Source organism: Rhynchophorus ferrugineus, unplaced genomic scaffold, assembly GCF_030347505.1.
Source record: "Rhynchophorus ferrugineus isolate W39M unplaced genomic scaffold, kcgeb_rfMv2 rfM4, whole genome shotgun sequence".
Lineage (NCBI taxonomy): Eukaryota > Metazoa > Arthropoda > Insecta > Coleoptera > Curculionidae > Rhynchophorus > Rhynchophorus ferrugineus.
The window spans coordinates 43,355,848-43,374,280 of NW_027472583.1; the positions used below are offsets into that span (position 1 = coordinate 43,355,848).

General features: G+C 30.4%; 1 protein-coding gene across 1 annotated transcript in view; it reads right to left on the minus strand.

Moving 5' to 3' along the window:
• Positions 1–14,661, minus strand: part of qsm (Zona pelucida superfamily protein qsm) — a 220,937-nt gene extending 206,276 nt beyond the window's left edge. Inside the window, exon 1 of the mRNA XM_076403308.1 lies at positions 14,332–14,661. Within this exon, the coding sequence (XP_076259423.1) occupies positions 14,332–14,392 (61 nt within the window). The 5' untranslated portion in view covers positions 14,393–14,661. The remainder of the gene's footprint in view (positions 1–14,331) is intronic.
• Between the last annotated feature and the right edge of the window lie 3,772 nt (positions 14,662–18,433).

Sequence of the window (18,433 nt, forward strand, 5' to 3'; positions counted from 1 at the left end):
CGATTATTCATTTTTTCGCTCCAAATTTGACGGATATGTAGGGTCCTTGTGCCAAGGTATCCCCAAAAGATTGCTCTACAACCCCCATGCTTAACTATTTGGACAGTGAATGCTTCTGAAGCCCATTAGCCTTTTAATTAGCTTATAAAAAATATATCTACTAGATCCAAAAATTTGAAATTTAGGATCATTTTTCCAACATCTTTGTTTCCAATGTATTAGGCTACTCCAATCTATTCATTTATAAATATTAGTTAGTCTTGGTTTTCATAGGCATCCTCTCAGGACAGTAGATAGTACATGACTCTTTATAGTTGTGGTTGAAACTAGCTTTTCTCCTGTTTAGTTTTAACATACACTGCAGCTCAAATTACCGCTAGTTTAATGTCGATTTTGTTTCGATAACATAACAGTTGGTCGTTTTCCTATAATGTATCTATAATGAACCTTTTCTGCAATTTTGCGCACGGAATACCCGTCCAGTCTCAAAGTACAGATAGAACTCCAATATTTAAGAGAAATCTGTTTCCTCTTTGCTATTTTATGCTAATACAAGAACGTCGAAATCTACACTGAACTCTAATCTAATAGTTTTTGAAATTGTAAACCCATTTTTAAAAGATTGGACCATAACAACCTAAAAGCAATAAGTAAATCCGCCAATTCAAAGATATCAACAATTGGAGAGGTAGGAAACTTTTGACCCGTTTTTTTCAAAATTGAAAGGGAAAATTTATAAGCATTTAGCAGTTTTGTTGGTTGTAGCTATAACTTATGATTATTGTTAGTATTAAGTTTATTTAAATATTCAATGCAATACTTTTATGTCAATTAAAAACAGGATGATTCAAAACTTTTGAACGGTGGAGTATATTACATGTTGACCTCGACTGACTTACTGAGACTACTGTTTAAAGAGAGCACAACAATCAACTGATTAATTTTTAAATAAATTCCCGTGAAACCTACTGATTGATGCCTACCATGCATCCGGTTCTAACTAACTTAATTACCAATGTGATTGAGATGTAATACTTCGTGAGAAATTGTTTGTTCTTCATCGTTGTTAATATTCATTGATTTAATATTTTAAGTAACCCCAACTTCGTTACAAAAGGTACCATATTGTTTCAATAAATAATTATATAATTAATCTCAAATAGTAGTTTGACTCACTCCAAATTACTGTATTTGTAAATTTTATTTTACAAAATAATGAATAAAATATAGAGTCATAAAAAATCACAAATATATTATCAATAAAATGAACACACAATATTTTTATGTGACTAACCTATTAACTGATTTATTTAACTGAACCCTACCTAAGAAAATATGTATACCCTTTATAAAATTCAATAAATTTAATAAATCTGGAATATGTCTTCGTTTGTTAGTTCTATTCTATAACCTTTTATAAAACTTAAAAACAATTCTACCACTATCTAGAGTTGGATTCAACCTACAATGCTTGATTATAGATTATCCTGAATTACCGTACTTTTATAAAATAATAAGATCATCTCAAAAAGAGAGCTCCTTCAAATCAAAGTTTCATTAATCAAAACTTTTGTTACTTTACTAAAATAACTATTTTGTGGAATTTTATTCCGACTATAAAACAACCATTCATGCTATACCTTACCAACAACATTCGACCATAATATCATTTAAGACATATTATTGAAAGAAGATGAACAATCCAAAATAATCCTAATATATTATTTTAGTGTCCCTTGCATAGGTCCTTTTGTGTTGGTTCTTTGGTCTGGACTGACTGCTCAACGTGGGTACCGAAGGAAGGCCCACGGTTTTAAGACCACCGACTGACGAGCAACCAACTCAGAGACAACCCCAGAAGATATCCTGCCTTAACCCGCTTTTTTTCTTGTTCTAGAATGACCAGCTAGAATCATATGGTATTTTGATAACGTCGCTTTGGCTTCAGAAATATTGGGTTTTGCGGGCGACAAAGAGGGTCTCAGGCCAGCCTGATTACTGGCGTGATGGGGGGATTGATCCTGTGGTAGGATTGTATACTGTTAACTTTAGGTATTTCCAATCACAAACATTAGGTATATAGTAGTAGCAGAACCGTTGCTACTTGAATACAATTTCCAGGCCAATTAGAATTTGTACAGGTTTGTGCAGGTAATCTTATATACTGACATAATTCATAAAATTGACATCTGTGAAACAACAAATTCTCTGGTTCTCTGTTGGATTTACAAAGAATCGATTGATGCTTATCAAATTACTGTCCTTTGGCTTTTCTCCTGTAGAGTACCCTTACATCAATATATAAAACATTTGATTACCGTAACTTGACCCTAACTTCCACTTTCTCTTAATTCCGATTGGCTCGGGATTGATTATATATATATATATATATATATATATATATATATATATATATATATATATATATATATATATATATATACATTTGAGGTAGTATAAACTAGCAACCTGTTCGAATGCGAAATAAGTTGAGTGGCAGAAAACTACAGCAGACGTCATTGGTCATATTTATCTTTCAAACATTCCTGTAATATAGCTCGGCATGAGTTATAACATAGATGTGAAGCCCTTGACTTATCCTACCAAACATGAAAAAAATAATTCCAGAGGACAGTTTTCATAAGAGGCATTCAAAACACTCAATAATTTACAACAAATATATTATAAAGTTAGCAATACAATAGAGTAGTAGTAAAACCATTTATAAATATCAAACGGTTACATCATTTGTATATTGATGGAAGATGTGAAAATTTCGAAAACGCATATCTAAAAAAATTAATATGTAAAATATAGAAAATATAAAATAACCCACAGTCCCTAGAGCATTATGAGTACATTATTGTATTGTATACATTATAAAATATTTATATCTTGTTTATATTATTTTTATATATTTTATATTTTCCTATATTTTTATATTTTATATATTATATATCTCCTTATATTTTATTATTTATATTATGTTTTTTGTTATATTTTTGGAGCCTACTTTTTACTAACAAAGATTTGTCTGTAATGGACCTACTACTTAACATGGGCCACGAACCACTATCCTCGGCATTTAACCTATAGACTGGTCAGTGACCAACTTGGAGATCATCCCAGAAGATCCGGTTTTACCCAGCTTAGTTACTGGCGTGACTAGGATTATTTCCCTTGTCACAATTTGCACTCTTAGCATTCGGACAATGACATTGATAAACAATCACGAACAATATTTTATTATCCTAACCCAGTAGGATTCGAGCAGGCATTTACTTTATTTTATTTAAATGTTATACTAGTATTTTAATTTTACTTGTTTATAAATTTTTTGTCTTCCTTTAACTTAAACAATAATAGCCCGTATCTGACTATTACTAGTATTTTATACCCGACTTGGTGGCGCAATGCTTAAGGTGACAGGACGGTCCTGCTATTGTTACGATAGTCGCAGGTTCGAATCCTGCTTAAGCATAGATGTACTTTATGTTTGTGATTGTAATTGGGAATATCTTTATAAGCAGCAATGGAAAATCTGACAATGGTAAGACCGGATGTCTTGTGGGATGGTCCCTAAGTTGGTTACTGGCCAGTTGATAGGTGTAATGCCGAGGGCCTTGGTTCAGAACCTAAGCTAAACAGTAAATACAGTCCAGGTATACCGTCGTTAGTACAAAGGAGAGATATATCAGAAAAAAGTATCTTATAATTTATAATTATCTAATAAATCATCAATAAATTTTCCGATAAATAATAATCGCGATGTTACAAAAAATGTGTTAACATGCATGCAAAAATTGAAATAATTGCTATTTAAACGCATATTAAAAGCGAATAATCGCTATTATACAGCTGGTTTCCAGAAGCACGGAAGAACGGTACTTCCAAGCTAGATGTAAATGACGATAGATAGACCAAACCGCGGTCACATTTCTAACTTTTCTGATATTTACGTAATAGAGAACTCATTAATAATCAAATCATAATTGAAAGCTTTTTCGTCGGGCGACGATAGATCTTGATCCGATACCGTTATAATATCACTTATTCGCGGCAGTAAAATTCGATCCGGAGATAGGGGGGACATCGATTTTCAGCCACGATAAACGGACCGAATGCGATATGTAACACGTCGTGGGTCTTTCTAATTAGTTGCCTGCGGCTTTATTTTCGCGAAAATAAAATTGAAATTAGCCGGTTTGTGCGAACGTGTTATTAGAGATTAACTGTGAATTTGGATCGGTGAGAAAAAGTCTAACGTCGGCGAATCGAACTCGCATCGCGAGTTTTAGGAGGTTTGCTCGGTTTGCTGAACCGTAGGTGAAAGGTGGCAGACGGAATATTTTGATGTATTGCTAATTGATTTATTACAGAAACTGGTCTGGAACTAAACGTCGAATAAACAGCAAAAGTGACCATGTAATATGTATAAAATTAAATATATTATTGACATAATTACATACGAAAATAAATGTGTTTAAATGTAGTAAAACTACTTTATAATCAATAGATATTTATTTGGATCGCACTGGATGGTTTATATGAGTACAGATCTTATTAATATATTGTTTGATGGTGTAGTGGTAAAGACGACAGGACGGTCCTCCTACTGTTGCGACAGTGGTAGGTTCGAATCTTGTTAAGGCATAGATGTACTTTATGCTTGTGATTGTAATTGGGAAAACCTTTACAGGTAACAATGGAAAATCCGACAAGGAATAATCATCCCAGTCACGCCAGTAACCAGGCTGGGTATGTCTTCTGGGATGATTTCTAAAGTTGGTCACTCGCCAGTCGGTAGGCTTAATGCTGAAGATCGTGGTTCAGGGCCCACGTTAAACTGTAGGTCCAGTCCAGATAAGCCCTTGTTGGTAAAAAGGAGACTTTAAAATATATATATATATATATATATATATATATATATATATATATATATATATATATATATTATCATTTTGTATCATAATTCATAATTTTGTCCCTAATGGAATTATAAATAACACTGGCGATAACATTTGAGGTTAGGCCACATTTGTCTTGTTTATTGTGTATATCCCAATAATTTTGTTCCTTTTACAGTTACCAAATACCATAGAAAATTATTTTGAAAACAGTATGATGGGTTTTATTGTATAAGTCTGTATAAAGTCAGTATATATTCCTACAAGATTTGAAGGATAACCAGACAGAAGAATATGGCTTTCTAACTGAACTCACTGAACATACACTGCTGTTCACTACTGATCGACCACACATTCTCATAATTTAAAAAAGAACATTTATTAAATTTAAGCCTTCAACAAGTGCCACTTAAATCACCTATTCTCAGAAATTACATAAATCTCAAATAAAAATTAATAAATTGTTTGTCTTAAGCTTAAATTGAATTACATTCATTAATATATCGCTGAAAATTAACTCATGTGAAAATGCCAAGTGTAAATATAAAATCTGTTAAAATTGATGGTTTTGAGATTTCTCTGCGTGAAATAATAGTTTTCTATTTAGTATTATTGAGTTATTTAGTGTATATACTGAAACATTAATCAACGAACGTCTGAAATTACATTTTCCACGTTCATTACTTTTGCTGTTGGATTTGAATAAATCCGCTGTTGACACTCCAAACATCTTTAGAAACCTATAAATATTACTCAATTATATCCTAACTTTCGTTTTTTTTTTGTTCCAACGATTTCAAAATGGTAATTCAAAAGAAAGTTATAAAGGATCAAAAAACTTGGAAGATAATGAATTGTAAGACTTGTTGGACGACAACCTAGCAAGGAACTTTCCGACAGGCTTTGCAATTGATGAATCAACTATTTTCGGATGTAACCTATGCATGAGATGGGAAATATCAAATAGGAGGGAACATTACTACTATATAAAATGACTGACAATCTCATTTTGAATAGTTTAAATATCCCGAAATGCCAATCAAAAATTAAAAGTTTCCTCTGGTATATTGTAACTGGCGACAAAAAGTCCTGGGGAATCACTATAAAGTTTTGTTGTGCATATGATGTGACCAGCAAGAGTAAATTACGAGTTGTTAAAACTGATTTAAAATATAATGTCTAAAAAAGAAAAAAAAAGTTGCAAAAAGTCCAATATAGCGATTAACACACTCAAAGTCATCTTCAACATACGCACTATTCATAACGCATTCTGAGTATTGCTTACTAGCATCGATGTAGCATAACTTACGGTATCATATTACCAAAAAAAAGAAAAGAATTGTAGAAAATTATGAAAAATATTTTGATTAATATGTACTATAAAAATGTTCTCCATAAAAGCCTTTTTAAAACGGCAATGTGATTTTAGTACATGCAAGCACTTAATAGTTAAAATTTAAGCAATATATATTGCATTGTTTTGCATAATAAAATTCACAGACAACCGATCTCGTTTCCTCTCTTGAACATTCTTCGTAAACCTAAATCTGACAACATAATAGCTTCTGTTGTCACAGAATAAAGACATTTACGATACAAACAGATTCGATCAGAAACATTGCCTCCTTCTACACATGCATCAGACCTGTCGTTGTACTAAGGAATTTTGCTTATTGGAGCTAAAAATGTGTAGCTACTTCATTTTTGACTTTGATATTTTACTGCTATTATTGTTTTTCCTTCTTATTAAGTTTTGCTATTTTTTCCTTTTTTTTTGGGTGGAAATCAAGTAAATATGCCACAAGTTTTTTTCGGTAAATAACGATATATTTACCAGAAATTACTTTATATGAACTGATATTTACCATATATTCATTCTTTCAAAATAATCGGCATGTGTAACATTAATTACATCTCAAAGCCCTATTAAAATCATATAATATTCTTTAATGCAGTTGTACCTCTAAAAATGCTCTTCTGACTATTAGTTGTTAAATTCTGATAAATTTATAATTCGCCAACAGTCAATGTATCAAAATTATCCCTGTAGTGTCACCATCGCCAACATCACCAAATATTCTTTAATTTTGTTTCTTTAAAGAAATTATTTCTTCTTTAGAATGTCTAAAATTTAGAATGTCTGTTCTAATTAACCATTTTATATTGAATTACTCACCAAAAAATATATCTTCTTCTTTTAAAGTTTCTTCCTAATTTTTTTATCACTCATTCAATCAAAAGCTCATGAGCTTACCGATTACTTATTAGAATATCACCGGAGAAACAATGAAATATAATTCATACTTAGTAATTAACAAAAAATAATAACGCTATCTCCGCCCGTAAAACCAGAAGCTTTTACATTGTTAGTTCTTAGATATTTTGAATGATTTTTCCATGTCTTCATAGTATCTATAGTATGTAATCTATAGTATTTATGTATCCATGTCTCCACTAATATCATATATCAATAGAAAAAGACATTTTCATGCAATCATGTTAGTTTTACATACTCCTTTTAAAATGTTTAAACTTTTTCAGGCATTTTACGATAATTCGATTATCTGGATCAAAGATGAGAGAAGAAAGAGTGGCCTCTGTACTGATTAATTGTAATTTATTGATCATTTATTTTTCTGTTCTTTTTTTTCTAACATTTTTTTTAATCAACCAAATTTATATTGAATTTTTTTAAATAACTTTTTAATTTTTATATAACTAATATGAAATATCTTGATCAATTCAAAAATGGTAATTGGGCCAATCGTCAATAGCTTTGTTTTCTTTATTGGGTTGTTCAAAATAGATAATAAAAATATATTTTTTATTCTATTTAGAGATAATAACACAAATTTTCTTAAAAAATAATTACACGTACTATGTTTACATTTATGTACTTTTATATTACTATGTTTTTCATCAAATCTTCGTTTGCTATAATTACAAAATGCCATCACTTTTGTCTCATTAGCGCTAAAACCTTAACTTTTGTATTAATTGATAGCGGTAATCAGATATCAGGAGAGATGTCGCTGAGGTAAAGATAAAGGAGCGGATTTCAGCTTGCGCATCAAAAATACGACACGCTGAGCCTCACCCCCTGCTGCTTAAAATTAAATGAGCCGAGTTACGAATCAGATTCCCCCATTATGTGCAAATTAGTTCGAAAATTATGCTCTCTGTACCATTAAAAATGATTTTTATCGCTGGCGAGACGGAAAATGCGGCAATTTTCACCCTGAGCTTTCGCGATTTCCGACGGATAATAATTATTGTTTCAAGTACGTCTCCACTGTTATCAACAGATTACTATATTATATCATTTATATGTTAACGAATAAGTATTAATACATACCCATAAGACTGGATGACAAATTTAGTAAACTATTTAAAATTAATAAATATATTTACACGTTTTTTTATTATTTAAAAAACTAGCAAAAGCTTGATTAATTATTTAGAGTTGTCTAAATACTACACTAGATCTCAACATCTTTATCATCATCATCAATAAATAACCGACACTCAGGAGAATGTCTATTTCTCAAGTAATACGCTACTGTTGGAACTACAGAACTTCGAACATTCTTCACCAAGTAACGCCACAGTTGACGATCGATGGCAACCATTCTATCCTTGATCCATATCTGTTTTGAACTGCTCGCTTCATCTTTCATCCAAACGGCTGATTTTGCTGAAGAATTATGTTCAAGGAAAATCCAGTTCAAACTCGTGAAGAATATAAACAATATTTAAATACTTAAAAGAATACTTTACAAGTGATGAAAAATGCCTTTTCGAACTGTTTAAGGTTTCGCAGCGAAGCCTTCTGATTACTACTTGTCCAGATAGATGCAACATTGCTTGAATTGCTTCGAAATTCTAAAGAATTGCAAAAATACAACAATGATTGGATCGCTGCAAAACTAAAACCTTGCAAAAAAATTATCATCACAATACACGCACTTAGATTAATGAAATAAAGCTTAATAAGAGATCTTAATTATAATAATAATACTTCTACTATTTAATTAAAATTACAACAGTGACTATAGAAAATTAAGACAAACGGCACAAGCTAATGATGAATTGATATAGTTTCCAACCCACGAAGTCATTGTGTACAGTATCTTATCTATATTTGCAGCCAAGGCAATAAAACAGATTCAAAGCAATAGATGCAATTACATTCAATTATTGTGAGATTAGTATACTATTATATCAAAAATATTTCCAATACAAATTTACTTGAATTATTTTATAAATACATTTTTATAATAAATGAATATCCCCATCCTAGCAATTAAATACCAAAAAAACTTGCATCATTCCAAGGAATTGTCGGACCAAGTTTGGCCACTACGTGGATCGACTTACGATGCAAATGTGTGCGGTTGTGGCGGTTTGAAGGTCGTCGATTTCGACGAACGCCGCCGCCAGCTGAACATTTTAATAAAACCTAACTGTTCATCGTAAAGGAAAAAGACAAAAAAAATGAGGAACATACACAATTCAGCTATGAACAGTTTTATTCGATTAATTACTTATTCGTGAAGATGCGCTCGAATGCACCGTCTTGTTGACGATTCAGGATGTTCATTCGTTACGCCGCTTTTGTTGTTTCGTTTTCTTTTAAAGCATATTATATATATATATATAAACGATGATACTAAAAACATGCCATGCTATAATGTTTTGTTCAAATATGTGGCTTCTTTAGATAGCTTCTTCCTTATACCTACAAAAGCTTTAATGAATTATAGTAGGTTGTTCAAAAAGTTTGTGCAGCATCATTTATTCTTCAGTAACAAGAATAAAAATATTTGACGGATTTTTTATAATAAATGTTTAAATAAAATCACGTGGAAAAATTGGAAGGCACAATAATCTGTTTATAAAATTAAATTTGTATACAGTATTTTATTATATATTAAACCTAACTTCTTACCGGTTAGGGTTAACAATAAGTTTATCAACTATATCTCACATAACTCACAGAGATCCAAAAACCTTTAATTGAAAAAATTGCCTTTGATTTATGGCTCTCTTCATATCTTAAGACTTTGAGCATTTAATGTGACAGAGACAGGAAAAAGAGAAAGAAAAGAGTTCAGTAATTCTCCTATATTCTCAATAAAATATGTAAGAGATTTTACATCCAGAAACTTTGACATAATTTATTAGTGACGTCTAGTTTTAACAAAACGTGGAAGTTTTTTATACACCTAAAATATTTTACATGTAGTTTATAAAATTCCGTAAAAATATATACAGACTAAAACAATTATTTTAATATACATGCTTTAATATACGTCATAAATGTTTTTGAATTGTAAAAACTAAACTAATTAACTTCTAAAATTTTTCGATTAGATTTTCTCTTTAAACGTTTTTTTTTTTGAATATATATTTATACCATAAAAAATTTAAAAGAAACATCTAGAGCATATGCAGTCATTTAGAATGCAAATTACAATTTACAATATGAAAGTGAATGATATTTGCTTGAACCATTTATAATTTTTACGGAGATTAAAATGATTTCTTTTGGATAATTCTAAATAAATATTTTCAAAATAGTCTCGCACTAAACTGTGACGCAAGATTATTTTTAAAAGCTACGAACGTTACTTAAAATGGAATATATTATATTATAATATTGATAGCATCAATTAACCAAAAAAAACAATGTATCTTACAACTATAATTTCTTTTTATTGAGCACTAAATTGACCTATTTATTAATCGAATTACTGCATGCCATAAAAAACGTATTGATTGTGATAACTTTAGAAGGATTAAACAATGGGCAGAGCGTGACAAACATACTAGAGCAAAGCTTAAAAAGAAATTGTGTTAGACTCCGAAAGCAAATTAATGACAGTTTGGCGGACTACATTGAACAAAAATAGTAATCAGAATTAACTAAAAAAATAACTTCCAAATTTGTTGCTAAATCTCTTAAAATTATCCATTTTAAACATCATCGTTGACACTGGAAAACATGTTTAACCAAAACTGCGATACTAATCTTCTGAAAATAAAGGATATAATAATCTAACATGTTTTTATACCAGAAATATATGAACGAGCTCGCTAAAAACGCATATAGTATGGAGACTTCGTGGAAAAATATATTAAAATTGGATTTTGACAATACGTGTTTTTTCCACATAAGAGATATTAATTTTTATAATTCCAAGAGTTATTGAAAAATCTAATTAAATATGGACTAATATAGAGACATAATAATATGGGACATAATAATTGAAGAGAGAATAACAAATAGAAGTTACGATAGAAAACTGCACTGTTTTAATTGCTTATATTCTTCATATTATAGTATTTTTTTAATTTTTTTTACGTATTTTAAAGTCTCCTTTTACCAACTATGGATTTATCTGGACTAGACCTACTATTTAACGTGGGCTCCGAACCACGGTCTTATCCAACCTGGTTAACCGTGACTGGGATCATTTTCCTTGTCGGATTTTACACTCTTGCCTAGAACAATCACAAATATTAAACAATCAAAAACATAAATTTACGACCATCCCCAGCAGGATTCGAACCCGCGGCTATCGCAACAGTAGGAGGACCGTCCTGTTGCCTTTACCACTGCGCCACCAAGCCGGCTATTTATTTTTATTTATTTAATATACTTGAAATTCTTCTTTTCAATAGCTAGGGTTTATATGGATTTTCACTATTTGTTAGCTTATTTCTCTTTTATTAATGTGTTTTAGGTCCTTATATATATATTTATATTTTTGCTTCTTCATTAATATATTTTAGATAATTTTTTGTTAACTAGAGTTTAATTGGAGTTTCAGTGTTTATTAAACAGAAAATAAAACTTTAATTTTACTGAAATATAATGAACAAACTTGATAGTCCTTTGTATAAATAGATGCTTTTTGGGTTTAATGTTCTAAATATTTATTACATATTAATGGAACTAATATAACATAATTATAGGTTATATAGGCCAAGGATAAAACAACATTTATAATTATTTTAGCTCTGATATTTCTCTATTATTTGGTGAACTTAAAACAACACTAAAAAAGTCACACTACCCAACAATATACAAATACATTTTACTATTCAAACTCGATAATAATAATAAAACAGTAATAGAATAAAATAATATATTATGATGTTGGCAGTTGTGATAAATCAGTCATTCGTTTTCTATGAATTAAAACATTTTGCACAAAGCTTTACTAGATCTAAAATATAATTATATATATATATATATATATATATATATATATATATATATATATATATATTATATACCGTTAAGTATATAATTGGGCTTAAATGTGTAATATAATTTGTAAAATCTTTACCTAAAGATGATGGCTATTTTAAACATTTGTGTGGAAAAGTTCATGGGTTCATATAAAGATTTCAACTTATAAGCAATACTAAGTTCAAAGGAAGACGCGGCTTGAATATCATTTTAGAAGTTTTAGCTAAGTATTTGGTCTCTAATATGATAAAATCATAAGACAAAACTCTTGTTTATTTGATGATGGTTAAAACAAATTTATTGCACGACCTTCTTAACCATTTTCCTGAAACCTTATATAAGAAATAAGTTAAAAGAAATAGAGGCAGTTTCAGTGGGAGATAAAAGAGTTGGACGATATAAAATCAACATCATTGGTAATTACTGTTGGTTGCTTCAACAAAATTCAACACCTCGAAGAAGCCGATATGTACCTAACTTTACAGTGAAAAAGAAAAGGAAATTAAAAAAACATATGCGCCCAATCATATTTTGCCAATTTAATATTATTGTAAGTAAAAATTGTAAGAAAAAAACTATTAATTTTATTTTTCGATATCATATTGTAAGAAAATTGTGGGCGATAAAAATAGCTAATACCAAATATTGTTTCAGCACTCAAAAAATTCATATAATTTAGGTAAATTGGTTTTAAATATTGTTACAATTCTTTATTAGCCTGTACGTACAACTACTGTATTACTTTAAATTGACAGAATATATAATATGTATTTTCTTGCAAAAAAATTAAATAAGATATAAAGAATAATAATAAAAGACTGAAAAAAAACGCGATACATTGAAAGCTGTATAATTTGCTTTAACGATCAAATAAGACGATATCTTCAATAATACTTATTTAGCGTTTTATCCTTTATAACTTCCTTATTTGTTTCTATTAAATTAAAACAATTACAACATTTTAATTTCTTTTTATATTAATTTAATAGAAATATGGTAATAATATGGTATGAATAATGTGATAAATTCATATTAATAAAGTAATAAAACTGTAACAATGCAGAACTTATACAAGAAAATTTTCAAAAATAAATGTATTTTATATGAAACCAAATTAATAAAATTATTAATTGTAATATGTAATATAAATAATCCTTCTTTTAGTGTCAACTAATGTTTATCAATCATAAATTAAAAAAAGGTTTTTAAACAATTTTGACCAATAACTTAATTAAAATGTCAAAATACTCTTAAAAAATATTATTTTAACAACAGAACAAATCCCAAAATAAATACTACCTATTTAGCAAGACGTCTTTCTTATTGATTCGTATGTATAGTCACCACAATCCTTGACATTTCGTTCGTTATCTGACATTTTTCCATTCACATTTTTTTCTTTAATAAATGCACCAGAGCTTTTGCTAATTAGTTAGTAATACCGACAGTTTTCATCTAAATGAATTAGAATAACGATGACGTGATATTATGGAGAAAGTTTCGCTACCTACACTCGTGTAACTATATATAGTTGCAGTTCGCTTTAGAGAACAAACAGATGACAAATCATAAGATGATTCCAAATCGTTTTACTTTCATTACCGTATTCGTGCTATTTTATACGAAAATTAATATTGCCTATTAATTTAATTCATATCGGTTTTTATTTAATCGATTCATAAAAAAATTACGCACCTCATTACAAGTCAACAAATAGTACTGATACTAGAATGTAATGAAACGTGAAAGGTTAGTTAGAGCCTTGGTACAGCCTAACACAACAAAATATTATTCATATTAAACAATGATCAGTGGATACTACTAAGAGATATTGTCATTGAACTTCATTTCAACAAAGCAGTACCGCGGTCTACTTGTCAGGTTGTGTGATCGCGGTACGACCATATTATTACTCGATAACCCCTTCGATGGTCATTAAAAGTGTCTCGCAATAAAAGTCTAGTTCATAAAACTTGTTTTTACATTCGTAGTACTTGATTCTTCGGTTCCACCTCTGTCTAACAAAATTGAAAGTGTTAGTTGTACTTGTGAGATGTGTTTTAAAATAAGCTATATATAATCTGTGTCATAATCGACCTTGAGACAACGGAGTCGTTACTTTATAACGACGGTACTACCAGATATAAAACGTCGATGATATCTTACCTGCAGCAGCACATGTTGCTACCAAAACTAATCCGCACAGCACACTGATACTGAGCACCATTATTCCGAATGTCGAAGTACCCCGAAGAAAAAATATAAAACAACAATATCAACGATGAAACAGCTCGAGGAAAGTGGTACCGCTCTAGTCAGACATATAACGACCGATTTGAAAGTGAAATGAGGTCGGTTCAGTTCTGTTTAATCATAGTTTTTCATACAAAAGCCAGGCGTTATGTTTGGTACGCGATGGCGACGATAGTAGTACCCGCGCGACTGCTTCGATGGTACTGAGCGGACCTGGGGGACAACCACGGCGGTCGGGCAGACAGACGGGTTCGATGCCGCTTCTGGTACCTTTTCGGTGTGGTTTCGTAACCATTCGTATACGAGGAACTCTCTGAAAATACCAAGCCGATACAGGTAGTACCGACAGAGCTCATACGACGAGTGTGGAATTAAAAGTTTTCTGTACTAAAAATCTCTTGTATAATTTCAGAATATTAATAAGACTTTTCAAATAAAACGTAATGCGGTTATTAATTTCTCTATATATTTTTTGTTGCTTAAAAATACATGTTAATGTAACCGACTTCAAAGAAGTATAGACACGTGCAATGTTTAGGTGCCCGAAAGAATGACGATGCGAAGGTTTCAGGAAAGTTTCCTAGATTAGAGCGATGTCGACGTCATGGAATGTCATGACGTCTTCCAATTATGCTTGCTTTCCGCACAAGCTGTTGGCATTCAATGTCATCAGTATTGGAGCAGCCACTACGAAGATTTAAAAGGCTGCTGGAAGTTAAACAAACAGGTAAAGTTTCCAGTCGTGTGTTAACTCAAGTTCGCGAGTCCATAGAGTCACCGGGTCCTCGTACCCAATAACGGCTGCCCGATCAGCGGGATCCATATCCCCAAATTTAAGGTCCATAAGTCGGTCTATCTTGTCACTCCAGAGCAAGTCTCCGAGACCAGGTATGCGTCAGGCATACTACCGCCTGGTTCTAGGCCAGAACAAAACAAAACAATGTTTATATAGGTATTAAGCTAAATTGTGTGTATATAGTGGAATATAAACTACGAGTAGTAGATAGGTTAAATAAGTTTTTTGTTTATTTTTATTTAGTTATTACAACGATTATTACGTACATATTTCAATTTAAAACGTATTTTGGCCTGACCAGCTCTAGATGCTATATTGATCTGCTCTATTACTGGTCGAGCAAGAGAACTTCTGTACCTACTCTAAGTAAATCTCGCTGAAATTTACAATAACAGGCAGTCACATGCACGGGCGTTAGTTTTGATTACCTTAGTCCCTTTTGCATTTATTCTTAAGATATGTTACCCTGCAATATGAACGATATCAAGTAAAATGCCTAACATATGTATAGGTGAATATATTTCTGCCATCTGCGAATGTGAATGTCTTTTTAAATTTATTTTCGAATAATTGTATCCACTAAAAGTAATGAAGAGATGAGTTTCAAGTGAGCTTTATGATGTCGATATGGTCTTTTTTTAAAACTGTCACTCGACGATTTCTAAGAATCTAATTCGCTTGATGTAATTCTCATTGGTGGACATTTAAATCCATTTTCTGCTTTCTTTAAACAATTTATACCATTCAAAATTACTTACTGCAGATACAGGAAAATAAGATTAATAAATCCTTGATAATTCTTATCAGTAATGTTAGTAGAATCCTAGGGCAATTTTTCAAGTGAAAGGTCTGTCTGTTAATAGCTGCAAGTGAGTTTTTTAATATAATAATAATTAATTTAAAATTTGTATTGTGTTTTTAAGTTAGTAACACTGATAAACAATTGAACCACTCGCTCCGCACATACTCTACCAAAAATCTAAAGTTACCAAGGTTTAGATAATATGCTTTGAATTCTTCATTGTTCATCTTTCATACTTCTATCAATGTGTAGTCGGCTGAACTTTTTTAATTAAATTGTTCTTCATTCCAATTATTCAATGAAATTCCTTATTATAAAATTCCTTGTTCAGACTATCAATGAATTAAAATTAGGAAACAAGAAAATCTGTTTTTTCGTCTGGATATAAAAAACCGAGATGGTAAACCCTCCATAAAAGCATTAAATAATTTTCATTCTTTCTGAATCTTCCTCAAACGACGTAAACACTTTTTAACTCAACTGTCCATCAACTTCCAGATCATGCATACATTATTTATATTTTTGAGCTAAATGAAATGTCTAGTAATGCCCAAAATCTGTTGTATGTACATACTTGATAACGTAGACCATCGTTAAGTCTCATAGCTATAAAATTACGGTCAATAGATGGCATTAATAAGAACTAATTTATTGCCCTAATAATATTTTCAAATGTTCGACACATAACTATAAAATAAATTAACTCATGTTCAACTGTCAGTTTGAAATCTATAAATTGAAAACAACTAATAAGAATAAACAAGTTAACCAGCATCACTCTCAAGAAAAATAAAGATAGTATTAATGTGATCCAAAAAAATATGACGAAAATTTAATTCAGAATATGAACTAGATTGATAACTACGTTTTATTTGATTTATCAATATATTATTATATACGTAAAATATATACTTGTTACTTTAAATAATATATACCAATAAAAGAGGTGGTCTTTTTCAATTTTAATAAGTTTGCAATATTTTTTCGCTAATATTAAAAATGTAAAACACTTCTTTAATTGAACTAATTAAAGGGAATACTAAGTCTCAAAATTTTACAGAGACGACCGATTTAAATAAATCAACTTAATGTAAGTTAATTCGATTTGGAATATGATTTAAATTACTATTTTTTGAATACACTATTATAGTCAGTGAACTAAGATATGACTATTAACAAGTGCTTACTAAAAGGAGTGAAACCTGGAGACTATAGGAATATATATAAAGATCCTCTCATTAAAACAAATCTGGTAAAATATTCACCTGATTCAGCTCCGTTGTACATTTTGTGATCCCTTAAACTTGAAACTGTATCCCAGACTTCATTTGCAATAGTCTAGTGGGATTGAAACCTAATTTTGAAAAACAAAACATAAAAAAACAAAAACATTTTTAAAATCAAGAAAATTGAATTCAACAACTGTTTGGAAGACATTTGCGAAGATCCTCCAAACTCACTGATGAAATCTTAATCGTTCCTGAACGAGATCTAATAAAGCAAGATTTTTGTATAATATACCGTCAAACTGAAGCACCCTTGGACATTTTAAAGATATTATATTACAAGCATCATTAAGATTTTGCATGAGAGTTGGCCGTAAGGAATATTTGTTGGGTCTCATATAACCTGACATCAAATATGGCTCGTGTATGTTGCTGCTAGGAAATATTAAATATAACAATCGAAATCAACTGTAATTAATTCTTCTAGACGGGACATAAACCATCAAAAGAAATACATAAGGAAATGGTTCTTCTTCGATAATAATGGTGGCATAGTGACAACATAAATTAGGTGATCAACAACCAAAGCAGCGATTGATACGTTCAAAATGTCTGTCTTCGATCGAAATGGAAAACGTGCTACACAAATTGGTTTCAATGCATACAAGAATGCACCGAGCTTCACGGAAAATATACAATAGAAAAAAAAATTCAATTTCAAGAATCAATCTAATTTTCTTTTATCTCTTATTCCTGAAAGATTTTATCAAAACTTGCTGGGCCTCTTTGGCATGTCAGAGTCCTAATTCAGTACCAGAGTACTCCTATTTAGGAGTTCTTTGGTACTTTTATTTCCTCATATCGGAAATACGTTGCGGAGACAATATTTTCTATATTTTAAGTTCAACCTTGAATGTGAATATTTCAAAAATAATTTAAAAAAAATATGTTTTAGACCTTCAAAAATAGAAGGTAACTCCCGTAAAACTAACGAACGAAAAACTAAAAAACTAAAATCATATAAATAAAACGAGCTGTCTAAGTAAAATGGTGTATCACTTATTTAACTAATACAATTTCAAGTTAAATGTCCAAAATTTCATTGAGTAACATTGGTATAATTTTTAAAATATTAAGAACTATTTTTTTAACTTTAAAGTTCATTGTCATCAACTGTATCCATCAAACAAA